This window comes from Mus pahari, chromosome 23 (assembly GCF_900095145.1).
Source record: "Mus pahari chromosome 23, PAHARI_EIJ_v1.1, whole genome shotgun sequence".
NCBI lineage: Eukaryota > Metazoa > Chordata > Mammalia > Rodentia > Muridae > Mus > Mus pahari.
Window position 1 is genome coordinate 37,790,062 of NC_034612.1, and position 15,624 is coordinate 37,805,685.

Consider the following 15,624-nt stretch of genomic DNA (forward strand, 5'->3'; position numbering starts at 1 on the left):
GTGTGTGTGTGTGTGTGTGTGTGTGTGTGTGTGTGTGTATGTGTGTGTGTGTGTGTGTGTGTGTGCGTGTGTATGTCCAGTGATTTAAATGTGCCACTGACCTAACATGTAAGAGAATGCACCGTGCTAAAGGACCACCTCCTGGCATCTTATATTGAGTTTCTCAATAATTCACACATGGAATTCTGATCCCATCCTTTCATTCAGCCTAACTATAGCCAGACCCTGTTCTGGTATTATGGGAGTCAACTAGTCTCTTCTCACAGGGAACATTAAATTCACGGGGTTGAAGCTGACTGACAAGAAGCATTAAGATCTGTTTTGCAGACTTCCACATCTAGGCTAGTGGCTCTCTGCTGCCCGGTTATGCCACATTTACTAGGAAAATCATATATTCTCACCCAGGCACGGTAGATCTCTGACCGACTGCTAAACAGAGAACGCCGAAGGCGGAAGTCTTACCACTAACAAATATGTAGATCGAAGATTCCGTTTTCTTTTTCTTCGAAGTAGATTTAGGGAGGTATCTACAGGTGTAGAGGCCCGTGTGGTTGGCCTGCGCCATGTTCAAGGTCAAGGTGCTGCAGAATTGCCTGTTGTTCCTCCCACAGGCCGATGGGGGGGTGATGCTCAGCCTTTTGTCCTCCTGGCTCAAGGTCGTGGGCAGAGACCACGAGGGGGCTGCCTCCCCTCTGCAAGCAGGCGAGAAAGGAAAGCACGGTCAAGGCTGGGGCCGGGCTCCGCGCCAGCTCTGTAGCATTCGCTCTCCCAGGAAGCCATCGGCATCATTCTGAGCAAGCCACAGATTCAAAGGAGCTTTGGGACTACGGTCAGGATAAAGACGTGACGATGTCCAGGACATCGTTCCTTCAAGGTGACAAATCCTCTATGTGAAGCTTAATCCTGGGGACCACTGAGGCCACCCCTCCCCATCAGGGAGGGAGTCTGATTTGGGAGTGTAGGTTATTACACCCATACCCACACCAGCGCCACTCACCTGCACTTGAGAAAGAGAGTCTGGCCCGCTTGCATGACATGTTGGGTACCTTTTAAACTCAGTTCAGGTACTTTTAACTTCGACCCTGAGCCATAGCCTATGAAACAAACGGAAAATTAAAATGTGTTATTTGTAAATGGTTTATTGCCTCTTCTAAAAGATGAATTTTTTTTCTTCAGTTTAGTCACATAGGCAAAGGACACACTGGATGCAAGCTTCTCATTGTCTTTTTGTCCCTTTGTTTCCTGGAGACGGGGTCTCACTCATTAGCCCAGGCTGGCCTGGACTTCATGACAAACCTCTTACCTGAACCTCTGTAGTGGTTTGAATACGAATGGTGACCCTAGACTCATGTGTTTGAATGTGCGAGGGACAGGAAGTGGCACTATTAGGAGGTGTGGCCTTGTTGAAGGAAATGTGTCACTTTGGGGGTGGGCTTTGAGACGCTCCTTCTAGCTACCTTGGAGACAGTCTTACATCAAGATGCAGAACTCTCAGCTCCTCCAGCACCAAGTCTGCCTCAACATTTCTATGCTTCCTGCCATGATGATAATGGACTCAACCTCTGAACCTGTAAGCCAGCCCCAATTAAATTCTGTCCCTTATTAAGAGTTGCCTTGGTCATGGTGCCTCCTCACAGCAATGGAAACCCTAACTAAGACAAACTCCCAAATGTTCAGGTTGCAAACGTGAGCCACCTAGTCCGGTTGTGGCTTCAGGATGTCACCCATTCATTCGATAGCTGAGCAATATCTGGGGCCAGCCACTGAGTCATTCTTTTCTTTCTAAACTTGTTCCCTCCTTTGGAAAACTAATTTTAGAGTCAAAGTCAGTTTTAGAAGCTGCCTGTCTTACCTTGCATAATCTGAGCCTTGTCTTGCATAGTCTGTGTCTTATGTAATCCCTCCAGGGTGATGGGGTAAACTGACTTATTCTCTCACACCAGACAAGCCCACTGCAGATTTCTGTGCCTTATCAGAATAAGGCACATGGAAGTGGCTTATGGTCTATGTATCTTTATACAATGTGATAATGACACCCACCCCAGGGCTTATCTCTGTGTCTCTGTGTCTCTCTGGCCATCTGACTGTCTCTGTCTCTCTCTGTCTCTGTCTCTGTCTCTCTCTCTTCTCTATGAGCTGGACTGGATACTCTTAGATATATGACTCCCATTTGACCTCTCAGGTCATGTGACTCTCTGAGTTATCATTTAGTGATCGAGCCTCTCTCAGCCTTCAGAGTGGCCTCTAAGGGGCTAGAGCCCCGTTTGTCGTCTACGTCTATTTCTCTCCCCTTTCCTTCCTTCCCACTCATGACAACTGTAAAGGGCAAGGTTGGGGGGGGGGGTCACAATAGTGGTCCCTAAGACAAAAAAGGGATCGGGAGGGAAGGATTCTGGGGGTGTGGGAGAGTAGATATGCTTGTTAACAATCTTAGAGAATATTTGTCACTTGACAATGGGTTTTTATGGTAGAAGTTAAGGGAGAGATGTGAAGTGTTCTAGATACCCTGCCGGGTCTCAGATCTGTGAGGGGAGGTCTTGCCGTCAACTGCCAGGGCCACGCCTGACTATGTTCATTCACTAGGGTTTCTCTTCGTCTCGAAGAGTACAGGACTGACTCTTCCACACTCTGGAGTGCAGAGGTGGCTTCTTTTCCCTCTTTCTGTCTGTGCAGAGGGTGCAGGGTCGGAGCTATGCTGTGCAAGATGCTGATTCAGCGCCTACCACGTGGCAGAGGCCCCCGCCCCAGCATAGCTGCTGTCAGAAGATATTCTGTTCCATATGCAATTGTGGGAGGGAAGATATTAAGTGAACGTTATGTTTTCTAAATGTTGCTGGTGGAAAAATTAATATTTTTAGAAGATATCTTCAAATGGTAAGAGTCACATTATTCATAGATGAAATGACAGGACACTGGTGACTTTAAATAAATTAAAATCAGTTTCGTATAGTGATATGTCTTGTAATGTGGTGGCATGGTGTGGCAGGAGGGGGCTCCTTAGCAGGCTCAGGCTGAGGCATCGCCCCCCCACCACACACATCCAGGTACCAGCCATATGAAGGGTCTAGTATAAAATGTTTATACTAGATGGGGGTGTGTGAAGGAAGTAGAGGCAGAGAAAGGAAGAGGGCAGAGAAGAACAGAAAGAGAGAGGAGAGAGAGAAGGAAGAGAAGAGGCAAGGCCGGGCAGGAACACGGGAACAGAGGGAAAGAGGAGGGGAGATAGAGGGAACAGAGAGAAAAATGGAGGGAGAGAAAGAGAGGCCAAAAAGAGAAGGAAGAGGAGTGGGAAGGAGGAGGAAGAGGAGGAGGAGGAAGAAGAAGAAGAAGAAGAAGAAGAAGAAGAAGAAGAAGAAGAAGAAGAAGAAGAAGAAGAAGAAGAAGAAGAAGAAGAAGAAGAAGAAGAAGAAGAAGAAGAAGAAGAAGAAGAAGAAGAAGAGAGACAGTCCTTTTATAGCAAGTCAGGCTCTTAACTGGCTGTTGCCAGGTAACTGTTGGGCAAAGCCTAGAAGAGATGCTAACATACAGACCTAGTTATTCTGCCCCTCAAACCACATAAAAGTCAACTCTCTTGGGTACCTAGGAGCAAACTTGGTATTTTATTCATCTTTTTTGAGTTTCCTGGTGCGATGACACCCCCACCGAACCCCCGCCAAGAACAGTAGGTTTTCCTAAAGCCACAGCTAATGATTGGTAACACCTACCCTAAAAAAAAAAAAAAAAAAAGATCCAGGCCAGAACTGCTCCTGCCCATCTTGAGTCATGGAACTTTGTGGTTTAATTGAGCAGTTGTCTCAGTGCTGGCAAGGACCCTGCGGGAAATTCTGGCATCACCTGTAACGATTACCTAACCACCTGCTAGGTAGATTTGATCAAGCTTTCCCTGCAAGAGAGGCCATGGGGAAGAGACCTCCATTTTTCCCAACTCGGGGTTTTCTAGTTGTATTATTCCTTCAATTAATATTCGATTTGTTCAATTTGTTCTTTCGAGGGTAACTTAGAATGGCTAAATGCCTTGACTCTTGTCAAGGGAACCTTGACACTTCAAGGCACATGCTCGCCGACTAGGAAGCACTGTTAAGCAGATCTCTTAAGGAACAAACCCTCCAGTATATTCTCTGCGCTTTGCGCTGTCGAGTGATTAGACACTCTGGAGGAAGGTGGGGTTCCTTGGAAATCTTGGGGTAGAAACGCAAATGTTAATGTTTATCATTAACACCAATGAGGTCTACAAGTTGGGTAACCCAGTCAGTTCAGAAAAGGAGAGAGAGAGAGATAGAGAGATGGTTCAGTGGTTAGAGCACTGGTCCTCTTGCAGAGGAACCAGGCTCGATTCTTAGCACCTAGATGGTGGTTCACAACCATCTGTAACTCTAATTCCAGGGGATCCAGCACCCATGTGGTACCCAGGCATACGTACAGACAAAACACCCATATGCAGATTAAAAAATACTTTTGGTTTTTGTTTGTTTGTTTGTTTGTTGTTGTTGTTGTTTAAGGTTTTTCGAGACAGGGTTTCTCTCTGTAGCCTTGGCTGTCCTGGAACTCACTCTGTAGACCAGGCTGGCCTCGAACTCAGAAATCCGCCTGCCTCTGCCTCCCAAGTGCTGGGATTAAAGGCGTATGCCACCACGCCCAGCTTAAAAAATACTTTTAAAAGGGTATTTAGAAAAGGAAGTATAAGGACACGATATTTCTGAGCTGCTGGACCCTTTAATAGCATTCTTCGGTGAACAGGAAAGTGGGCTCACATCAGGATTAGCAGGAACCAGATATGATGGCCCCTGTCTATACTCCCAGCATTCAGGAAGCTGAAGCAGGAGGGTTGTGAGTTCAAAGCCAGCCCATCCAGGACCTCACAGTGAGAACCCTTCTCACCAAACCTATAACTTAGCAGAAAATTAATAAGGGAAACATTTTTCTCTAATGGGTCTAGAAAGTAGTGTCCATCCATAAAACACTTATTAGAGGTGGTTGATTAGCTCTGCCTGAGTAATAACGGTTCAGCTTCTGGCTTCGAAGCATCTGCTGCCCATCAGACACTCCCTGCGTCACTAGCGATACCTGCAGCAGATACATCCCATCCCAGGGGCTCCCTCAGTAACTCAGAGCTGGGCTGCCTGTTTTGAAAGTAAAGCCACCGGACGTTCCATTTTCAAGGGTGGAGCACCCTGTGGTAATGATTCCTGTCGTAAAGCTTGGGTAGGTGTCAGAACTTTCCACTGTTGGCCATAGTAGCCTTGACATCTGATTTAAAGAAAAATTTTTTTATCCTTTGTCATCAAAGCCAACCGTGAGATGAGAAGCATAGAAATATTTTTCCATCAGGAAAAGTATTATTTAACATAATAATGGAAAATTTCAATGCAGACTAGGACAATGGGCTTAGCTATATATTATTTTGACTATAACTATAATATATAATATATAATAAATGTAGAATACAGAATACATTATATAATATTATATAGTAATATATTATGTTATGTATTATATATTATACACTATATATCATATAACTATATATTATATATGTTAATTATGGTACACCACTATAGCTAATAGCATTAAAAATACCAGCGTGTTGAGCTTGGCACAATAGTATACACCTTTAATCCCCATGTTTGGGAGGCAGAAGCAAATGGATCTCTCTGAGTTTGAGGGCAACCTAGTCTATAGTGACACCCTTTCTTAAAATAAAATAAAATAAAATAGCCCTGAATTTGTCCTTAGGAAACACTGGCAGTTTGTGCTGACCTTTTCTGCATATGTTCCTTATTTCTCGGCCCTGTGTCACCCTTCCTATCTGCCAGCGGTCATGGGAGACACTTTCCGCCCTCGCCTTCATATCACTGTGCAAAACAGAATGTATCTTTGACTTCAGCAGAGTGAGTGAGTCCACTTCTAGCAATGCATGACTTTATTGTGAAACCAAATCCAAGATCAAATGGATGAGTCTCCCTCAAAAGTTCCTCAAGGCTGTGTGATGAGGGACCAGACAGCCTTACAAGGATCTAAGCATCAGATAAGAAAACATGACTCAGTGGATGCCAACGCTTGTTGCTTTTGGAGAGGACCAGGGTTTGGGGCTCAGCACCCACACCAGGGGGTTCAAGATCAACTGTTAACTCCAGAGTTGGAGACTTTGGCCTGCAAGGGCACCTGTGCCCACATGGCGCATATCCAAACACATAGACTCCAGTGTTATTCTCTTTAAGGGAGGCACTTTAATCCACAATGGAATACCACAGTTTTGTCCACAGTGGACAGTATATACCACAGTGGGGACATGGGCCTAGCGATGACATGTTCTGCTTTGTACACATAGTCTATGGTGTTCACAGGACGGAGACTTTGTCTAAAATGCATTTCTTAGAATGTATTCTTGCCATTAACCAACAGCTGTGTACATTGTGAAACACCCATTCTTCTTTGATTCAGAATCACCCACCATCTCCCTTCTTGGCTCTGATCCTAACAAGCAAGCCAGTGTTCACTTGAACAATTACTTCCAGCCTCTGACCTCTGTGACCTTTGACTCTGATGTCACAGCTGTTGATAACAAATTAGAAATCCCATGTTTAGGCTGGGCTTGATGGTGCACACTTTTAATCCCAGCACTTGGTGGGAGAAGCAGGTGAATCTCCTTGAGTTTCAGGCCAGCCTGGTCTACATACTGAATTCTAGACCAGCCACAGCTACACAGTGAGACCCTGTATAAATCATTATCAGCATCATCACTACCACCACCACCATCATCATCACATGTTGAAAATACTTATGCATAATAAAAAGGCAGATAGCTCCATTTGGAAAATCCACAATGGGTCTGAACAGACGTTTTCCTGAAGAGAATTTGAAAAGATGAAGAATGTCATTAACCAGCAAGAACACAAAAAGCAAAAGCCTCTTTACTAAACTGCCAGGATGGTGGAAATGATAAGAGGAAGGTGATGACCCTGTGTTGTCACATAAACAGGTGAGTTAGAAGCCAGGTCACTGCTAATTGGATTTTTTTTTAAAAAATGCAGCTATCTTGGAAAACAGTATAATAGCCACTCAAAAGTCCCAATACTAAGTTAACTAAGGATTTTCCAGCAACTTCTCTCCTAAATACCCACCCTAAAGAACTGAAAATACACAGCCAGATACAAACTCAGATATAAGTGCACGAACTGCTCTTGCAGAGGACCCAAGCTTGTTCCCAGGACTCCAGGGGCTCACAACCACCTGTACCTCCAGCTCCAGAGGATCTGATGTATCTGATCTCCTTGTAAACCTACACTCAAACACACACACACACATACACACACACACACACACACATACACTCATGCACACACACGTACATGCATGCACATAAACACATGCACACACATACAAGCACAAACACGCACACTCATACATACACATATGCATATGCACATATATGCATGCACAATTCATGAACACACACACACAAACACATACATGAGCACACACATACACGTATGAACATCAACACATGCATGCATGCACATGCACAACATACAAGCACACACATGCATATACATACACATACACATGCATGCACATGCAAACACACAAGCATGCACACATGCACATACCCACACCACACATATTTCAAAAGAAAATACATCTTAAAAACAAACAGCAGTGGGGGCCTGTGGGGGCACACACCTGCATTACCAGCACTTTCCTGACTGAGCCAGTCCCCAGCTCTCCAGGAGTTACATTTGGGGTTCACCTTTAATTTTTAGGTTTAAGAGAAACAGCTTACCCTTTATCTAGTAACATCACAATTTATGTACAAGTTTTACACCACCCTGGGGGAAATCCATCCTCACATCTACCCCCATCACAACGCTGCAAGTCTACTGTTCATTTGCATATTTAAAGGAGAATTTCTAACCAAATTGAGTCACACTGACAGTTCAGTTGTTGACAGAAATCTCTTTAAGAAAGCTACTACTGTTTCATTCGATATTAATTTTTGTGTTTGTTTCTGCGAGGCGTGGTGACAACACTTTCAATCCCAGCACTCCACAGGAAGAAGCAGGCAGATAGATCCCTGTGAGTTTGGGGGCAGGCTTGTTTTACACAGTGAGTTCCAGGCCAACCAACTATGCAGTACAACTTTGTCTCAAACAAAACAAAACAAAAGAAAAAGCCTGACTTCTAATTAATTGGTTTCCAACTCAAAAGCTTTGTAGATACATTTATTTCAGATGTGAAACATCTGCTTTTCATTGTTCATACCATGTTTTCAATAGAACATAATCCTACATGATAAATGGCCTCTTTATCTAAATATAATTCAAATATCCTGTTTCCAAAAAATTGAGGTAAAGACAATGAGTCATTTCTCGAGGTTACGTGAGGTCAATTAAACACAATTCATAGTAAAGGAAGGCTTCTCCCATCAAGATGGAGCTTATTAAAAGCCCACATCCCATAAGTCTAAATATGGAGGAACCCTTGTGGCTGGTGTGGGTGGGGAGAAGGGATGGGGGGGGATGGTGAATTTGGAGTGAAAGCGGGTTACAGGTGCGAATTTCTAGAAGCTACTGAAATGTGTGTTTGAAAAGCCAAGTCCTCCAGAAGCCAAGTCCTCCAGAGCTCTGGGATTTAATAGATTAAGTCTACATCTTAATCCCACATCACTGCTCTGCTCTGCTCTTCACAAGTCCTGGGAAGCTATAACTGGAAAACTGTACCAGTTCTAGCTACTGGGGGGAGCCCACTGAGTGAGCCCTCCCATCTGAGTCCCCAGAAGACAGGCTACAGGGCCTGTGTTTCACCTGCAGATGCGAAGGGAGGATAAAGTCCCAACTGCGAGCCCAAAATACTGAGTCCTTCCTTCCAAACTGGCTTCATTTATCTATTTGGTTTTGGTGCCAGGGCGAAACGCAAGGTCTCATTGTATGCTGAGGACTGGCTCCATCACTTACCTACCTACCACCCAGGCCCCATTTGTTTTCATCAAGGCTTTAAATCAAGGACGAAGAAGTTAAGGGAAGGGTGCTCATCGGAGCACATAGAGCCTGCACAATTGCTGATGCTTCTCTCTGTTTAAACTGCCGGGCAGGAGGAATGGGGGAGGTTTTTAATTACACTCTTCATTCAGTTTAGAGGAAGGGAAACCCCTCCCTAGCTGGGATTCCCAAATTGAAGTCTTTTTCAGAGGAGCAGGAAGCTGAGACTCAGTGCTGACTAATCCTTCCAGAGGCAAGATGACTCATGACTTTACAACGGGCAAACTCACCACACAGAGCATTGTCGATTCAGGATAACTACTGAACTTACAGCTCTCAGGGTCCAGAGGAGGCCCTGAATGTCTACAAAGATGCTGATCAGAAAGCAAGAATATGATTTATATACAGTTCTGAATGCCAGTGACTTGATGCTCACCTTAAAGTCCTATGGTAGACTTATTTTTACCACACTAAACCCATGGAGGAAATTCACCAGTGTCTGGCAAGTTTTTGCTATGTCTAGGTAAATCCTCAAATCACTAGGACTCAAAAAATTGTACTTTGACTTTTTTGTATTTATAGAAACTTGAAATAGCCATATGTCATTTGCATCTTGAAACTTTGTGCCACAAATCAAGTCAAGAAGTTATCTAAAGAGGCCAGGCAGACTGCTTGGTGGGTAAATGCACTTGCTTGTGCAAGTCTGATAAATCGAGTTTACTCCCTGGAACCCTGGTGGGAGGAGAAATGTGTCCTAAAAGTTGCCCTCTGATACGCATGTATCTGGACTTACATGCAAGATACACACACAAACACAGAACATTTAAAGGAGGTTATTTGAATGCATAATGCAAGCATACCACAGCACACATGTGGAGAATTATATTCACACCAAACAAATCCCACGAGAAGTCATGATCTGGTCTGGTACAGTCTCACTCGCTCCATCCACAGGTTGGTGAACTTACTCATCTTCCTGACATCTTTACAAAATGTTTACCAAGAGAGAAATCCCCCAGCCTCATCACATTCTGACTGCTGATGCGTAAGAATGGGGCCAGGGGCCACGTCTGCAGTGAGTGCTGGAGTCTTTTTTTTTTTTTTTTTTAAACTAGACACTGGTTGCTCTGAGGGTCACAGGTTAACCCCCATCCATCATTAGCCCTGTCACCAGCTACCATCGGGAGGCTACCCCTCCAGTGACCTATAGCCGCAAACGGCTTCTTCTCATGTGACGTTGGAATTCATTGGGTTGAGAGGGGGGAAATGTCACTCTGACCAAGTGGATACCTTTCCCCCCCAGATGTTCTCCTCCCACGAACTCTTCTTTAATTGAATGAAACTGATCCCCACAGAGCCTACCCATGTGTCATTTCGTCTTATGGTTCCGTGTCACAGAAGGTTCAAAGTCTGGTTAACGGGACATGAAACATGGCTTGGATTTAGTGGTGAAACCCATCAGGCCTTCATCTAGTTGTACAAAGGGGCCAGGAACAGAGACAAATGCTCCCTAGGACTGCACGGGGCAGATTTTATCTTAGATCTATCTCCGTTTTCCTCGTCAGCAGCAGCAAGTCTGCTCCCTTCGGTACATTCCCCCATCGACGTACACTCTTCCCCAGTGCCACCGCTCAGAGCATGGGAAGCTGGGCCCTGAGGTCACGTCATACAGAACAGGTCGTAGTTGCTGCTCACTGCCGTGCTGTTGTTCAAGGTGAAAGTCACACATCACTTCAGGTGAGAACGCACGCGTTCCTCATAAAAGTAACACCACAGGAGCAAAGATGGCTCGGTGGTGCTGTTGCAACAAACATATATGTGAAGTGAACATGTATGAACACATATGAAACAGTATGAACATATATGTACAGTGCTTTGGTCAGCTGATGCATCCTGCAGGTTCCATTGAGAATCACGGTTTTCTATACAGCGGTCCGGAATCAGTCACAGAATGCTGTGGGTGAAAGAAGACTGGGTAGGACTGCATTGTTAGGTGTGGGTAATTGCCCTAAGGTACCTGAGTTGTCCTACATATTAGAAGGACAGAATTATAAATCCCAGTTTGGGTAAAGGTGTCCTCCCTAGCCTCTGGAAGCAACCAGTTGCTAGGCTGAAAGCAGAGAATGGTACTTATGATGCGGGGTCTCTTCCATCCCTTACTGTTCAATGCCCAAGTCTCAACCATACATAGACCATGACAACGGTTAAGCTGGAGAGATGGCTCAGGGGTCTAAGCACCACCTGCTCTTCCAGAGAACCAGGGTTTAGTTCCCAGCACCCACGTGGTGGCTCACAACCGTGTGTAACTCCAGTCCCAGGGGATCAGACACCCTCTTCTGGCCTCCGTGGGCACCGCACTCATTTGGTGCACATACGTACAGGCACAACACCCACACACATAAAATTTTTTAAAATTGTCAAAGCACATTTTGCTCAAGTTTTAACTCTAAATCCAAATGAATGCCTCTTGGTGTAGTAAAAAAATGAAGATCAATTGCTGTGCATGTATGTGTACATAGCTATTCATACAAGAAAAAGCCAGAAAAAGTGAGTAAAACCAACACAAAGTTTTATCTACTTTCTTCAATAGCTCCGCCTTTATAATCTAGAGTCCTTTGGAGTTGACTCCCTTTACAGGAGATGTTTTAAATCCATTCATTAAAGGATAATTGAGACAATTTTTGTCTCTGTCACCAATATTATACATACAAACCCCCTGCCCTTTGAAACTTAAGTGGCCAGGGGTGGTAATAAAGTGGTCTATCCCAGGAGGTGTTAAAAGCTTCAGAAGCATACAATTTCTTTTTCTTTTTTAAGATTTTATTTATTGTTATATGTAAGTACACTGTAGCTGTCTTCAGACACACCAGAAGAGGGCATCAGATCCCATTACAGATGTTTGTGAGCCACCATGTGGTTGCTGGGATTTGAACTCAGGACCTTTGGAAGAGCAGTCAGTGCTCTTAACCACTGAACCAACTCTCTAGCTCCAAGCATACAATTTCTAAACCTCATTTCTTTTTCTTTTTCCGTTTTCCTATGTATGTGTTGCCAGGCACGGGTGTGTCTGTGCACGTTTATCGATATGGGCGCACATGTGTGTGGGTATGCCTGCGTGTGGGTTCATGTGCAGGGGGCAGCCCAAGGCTCACGTCCAGAATCATTCTCAATTACCCTTCTTACTCACTGGGGCAAGGTCTCTCAATTAAACACATGGCCAGTGTCTCTAACTAGCGTGCTCTGGGGGTTGCCTGTTTCTGTCTTCCACGGCTGGAGTTGTCGGTCAGTCACCATGCCTGCCTGCCACTTACATGAGTTCTAGGGACCCAAACTGTGACCCTCAGGTTTGCACGGCGAGTGCACTAGCCACTGAGATACCTCTCCAGATATGCATGCACATATTAGAAAACATTAACAGAGTCTCCCTATGATGGGCAGGCTGGCCTAGAACTATGTCACCCAGAGAGAGTGGAACTGTCTTCCCTCCTCCACATCCCGAGGCCCAAGGTTACAAGCGAGCAGCCAGGTAAGCCAGAGAACGCATCTGAACATACACAGAGAGTGGGGTAAGTAGTAGACAATACCGGGTTCTCTATATTTTGTTAATTAACGTGTGTGTGTGTGTGTGTGTGTGTGTGTGTGTGTGTGTGTGTGTGTGTTTACACATGGCATGGTGTTTGTGTGTGGAGGCCATAGAACAACTTGTAGGAGTTGGGTCTCTTTCTCTACTACATCGGTGCCAGGGATTGAGCTCGGGTAGTCCGACTTGGCAGCAAGCACCTTTATCCACTAGAGCCATCTCACTGGCCCCTGATTACTTTCCCAAAAGCCCTTATAACTTAATACGGACAACAAATAAGCCAATATATTCTGCACCACTGGAACCAAACCTACACCCCTGTGAGGCACACACACAGGCTAGGCAAGTGTTTTACCACTGTGCCTCACCTCCAATCCAACAATTATTTCCTTTTAGATTTTCTTGCCTCTTAAAACTCTCCCTTCCATGACTTCTTTTCTGAGAGGCAAAAACTTGGTTTCACCTTCTTCGATTCTCCGATGTTTTTAGTCTGGGGTCTGCCTTGGCACCAGGAAAAAGTCATTAAGTAAACACTGATGTCACGTTGCGGTTTCTGAAACAGATTGTCGGTGGCAGCTATCTACGGAATATTCAGCAATGAGGAGAGGAACAGATGACCCTCGTATGAGGTGTGTCAGCTAGGACTAACATGTTCTGGCCATCTCTGTTCACCTGCTCTATACCATGGATGGCTCAGAGTGAGAAGAAAGAGGTCTTGACCAGAATGTTCTGATCCGAGGCAGGGAAAGCAGAGGTGTCACCTGGATTTTTGGGTTGTGTTTGGTGTACCTAGGGTCTGTGCTGGGAACCTTCACCTGCAGAGAGAACCTGAGCAGGAGAACCTGTCTCCAAGACAGCATCTGGAGGCCAGTTCTTCAGGTGTAGACGGCTTATGTACCCGTTCTCACTCCTGGGTCTGGTGTCAATCAAGAGAACATAGCCAGCTCAGCCCAGGCTGAGAAGAGAAAATGGACTGGACCCAGAGGATGACCAACAAAGCAGACATACGTGCTGTCACACACACACACACACACACACACACACACACACACACACACACACACACACAAACACACCGTGGAAGAATTATTTCCACTCCATGGTGTGTTCTTATGACCTCCTCCACTTGCACATTTACATGCTTGGACGGGTGAGCAGCAGGGGCCCAGACTCCTGTAGATGCCTCTGAGGCCCAGAAGAACTAACTGCTTAAAACACAGCATGAGTCTGCTAACTCAGCCTTTCCTGAGGGACTCCCACCTGCCAGGGACTGTACCAGCATCGCAGCAGCAAAGATGGCTCTTTGGCTTAAAAGGATTTTTCTTGCCAAAACTGACCTTGTAGGAAATGCCACTTAGACACAGAACGGTTGATAACCAAGAAATCCAGAAGCTCTCTGACATCAACCCAAACTCTTCACGCTTTGTGCTTTAAGCACATGCTATTTACCATTGTCAGTTCCAAACTCTTCACTTAACTGAGTGACTCACTTTCGTAAAATTTGCTATACTATTCACAGAACACAAGCATCTATTCAATGCTAAGCATGAGGCATAGTGAATTTAATTTAAATCGTATTTGTTCTCATAAAAAAAAGAGGGGAGGGCTCTCGTGATGGTCGCCATAGCACCTTCTGAGGGAACAGGTTAAAATGTCCTCAAGTAGAAGAATCTTCCTGGCACTTGCTTATGTAGACCAGGCTGGCCTCAAACTCACAGAGATCCACCTGCCTTTGCCTCTGCCCCTCTGCCCCTCTGCCCCTCTGCTCCTCTGCCCCTCTGCCCCTCTGCCCCTCTGCCCTTCTGCCCCTCTGCCCCTCTGCCCCTCTGCCCCTCTGCCTCTCTGCCCCCCAAGTGCTGGAACTGAAGATGTGTGTCACACACCTGGCAAAATAAAAAGTCTTCTAAGCATGCCACTCTAGTTGAAACTGGGAGGGTGGTGACTGGCTGTGGAGTTGGCATGAGAATTAAAAGTTTCTAGGGTCTGTGTTTTTCATTGTGCAATAATGGAAGAAAACCCAGAGTTCCAAATCCTTCTGAGAACAGGCCTTCCTGTGATATCTCCTACTGAGTTTATCGTCAGTGGTCTCCCCAGATAGGGACTGGGTCTCTTCAGTATTTCCAGGCCCATGTGTTTGAATTTGAAAACACAAAATAATAGTAATAATTCCCCACAACAACAATGGCCACAACTCCAGACAAGCTTCACGCCTATGCTTGAGAGTCCACTACCCCTAAGAAAACGATACATCTGGTCACCGAGTTTGTCAGTTCAGAAAAGCTAAAGAAAAATTGAAATTTTTGATGATTGGCATTCCTGTCTGTTTCCTCCATTTCCCCCATTAGTTCCAGAGTGACTTTGTGAGGAACATGCCCTGCGTGGGGTCCTTTTCACGGCAGAGGGAGCTGCAGAGTGGGGAGGAGACTGTGTGTAATTTCTGTATCAACAACTTGGGAGTGGCACGCCTTAGCCTCAAACCAGGCCACAGGTACTCAAATCCCATCCCAGGCGATGCCGTTGCTCAGGCTGCAAGCACACCCACCACCTTCCCCAGTTCTGGCAGAATTCCCTATGGACAGGACTCTAATGCTGTAAAAGTTCTTAAAAGATAACACTACAGGAAAGTCTGGGCCAGCAGAAGACTTTAGCAGAAAAAAAAAAAAGCTTTAAACCGTGTTTTCCAAAAAGGCAACCACGCATCGATCCCAGACCAAACACTGTCTTTTCATCCACTTTAAGTATGGTCTGGGTGTCCCTAAAGCTAACTTAGGAAACAGTGGCAAACTCAGAGCAGAGTGCTCTGCATCACTTTCGTCTGAAGCATGGGACTGCATTTGGATGCACTTTCCGGCTACTTCCTTGGCACACAAACTGAAAGTCCTCAGTAGATGGCAGGACAGGATTTTCTCCAGATTCTGATAACTGTGGTCTACTCTGGGGATGAAAGAGTGTCTGTCACTCTCGGGGTACTAGGGCAAACAAGTTAGTACTTCTTTCTCTTTCTTGACTTTTTGCTGATCTGGAAAGAGAGAGAGAGAGAGAGAGAGAGAGAGAGAGAGAGAGAGAGAG

General features: G+C 45.3%; 1 protein-coding gene across 1 annotated transcript in view; it reads right to left on the reverse strand.

Moving 5' to 3' along the window:
* Flt1 (fms related tyrosine kinase 1) overlaps positions 1 to 15,624 on the reverse strand; it is a 169,772-nt gene that overhangs the window by 142,061 nt on the left and 12,087 nt on the right. The window contains exons 2-3 of the mRNA XM_021222701.2: positions 998 to 1,094; positions 463 to 692 (exon numbers count right to left, since the gene is read on the reverse strand). Coding sequence (XP_021078360.1) covers positions 463 to 692; positions 998 to 1,094 — 327 coding nt within the window. The remainder of the gene's footprint in view (positions 1 to 462; positions 693 to 997; positions 1,095 to 15,624) is intronic.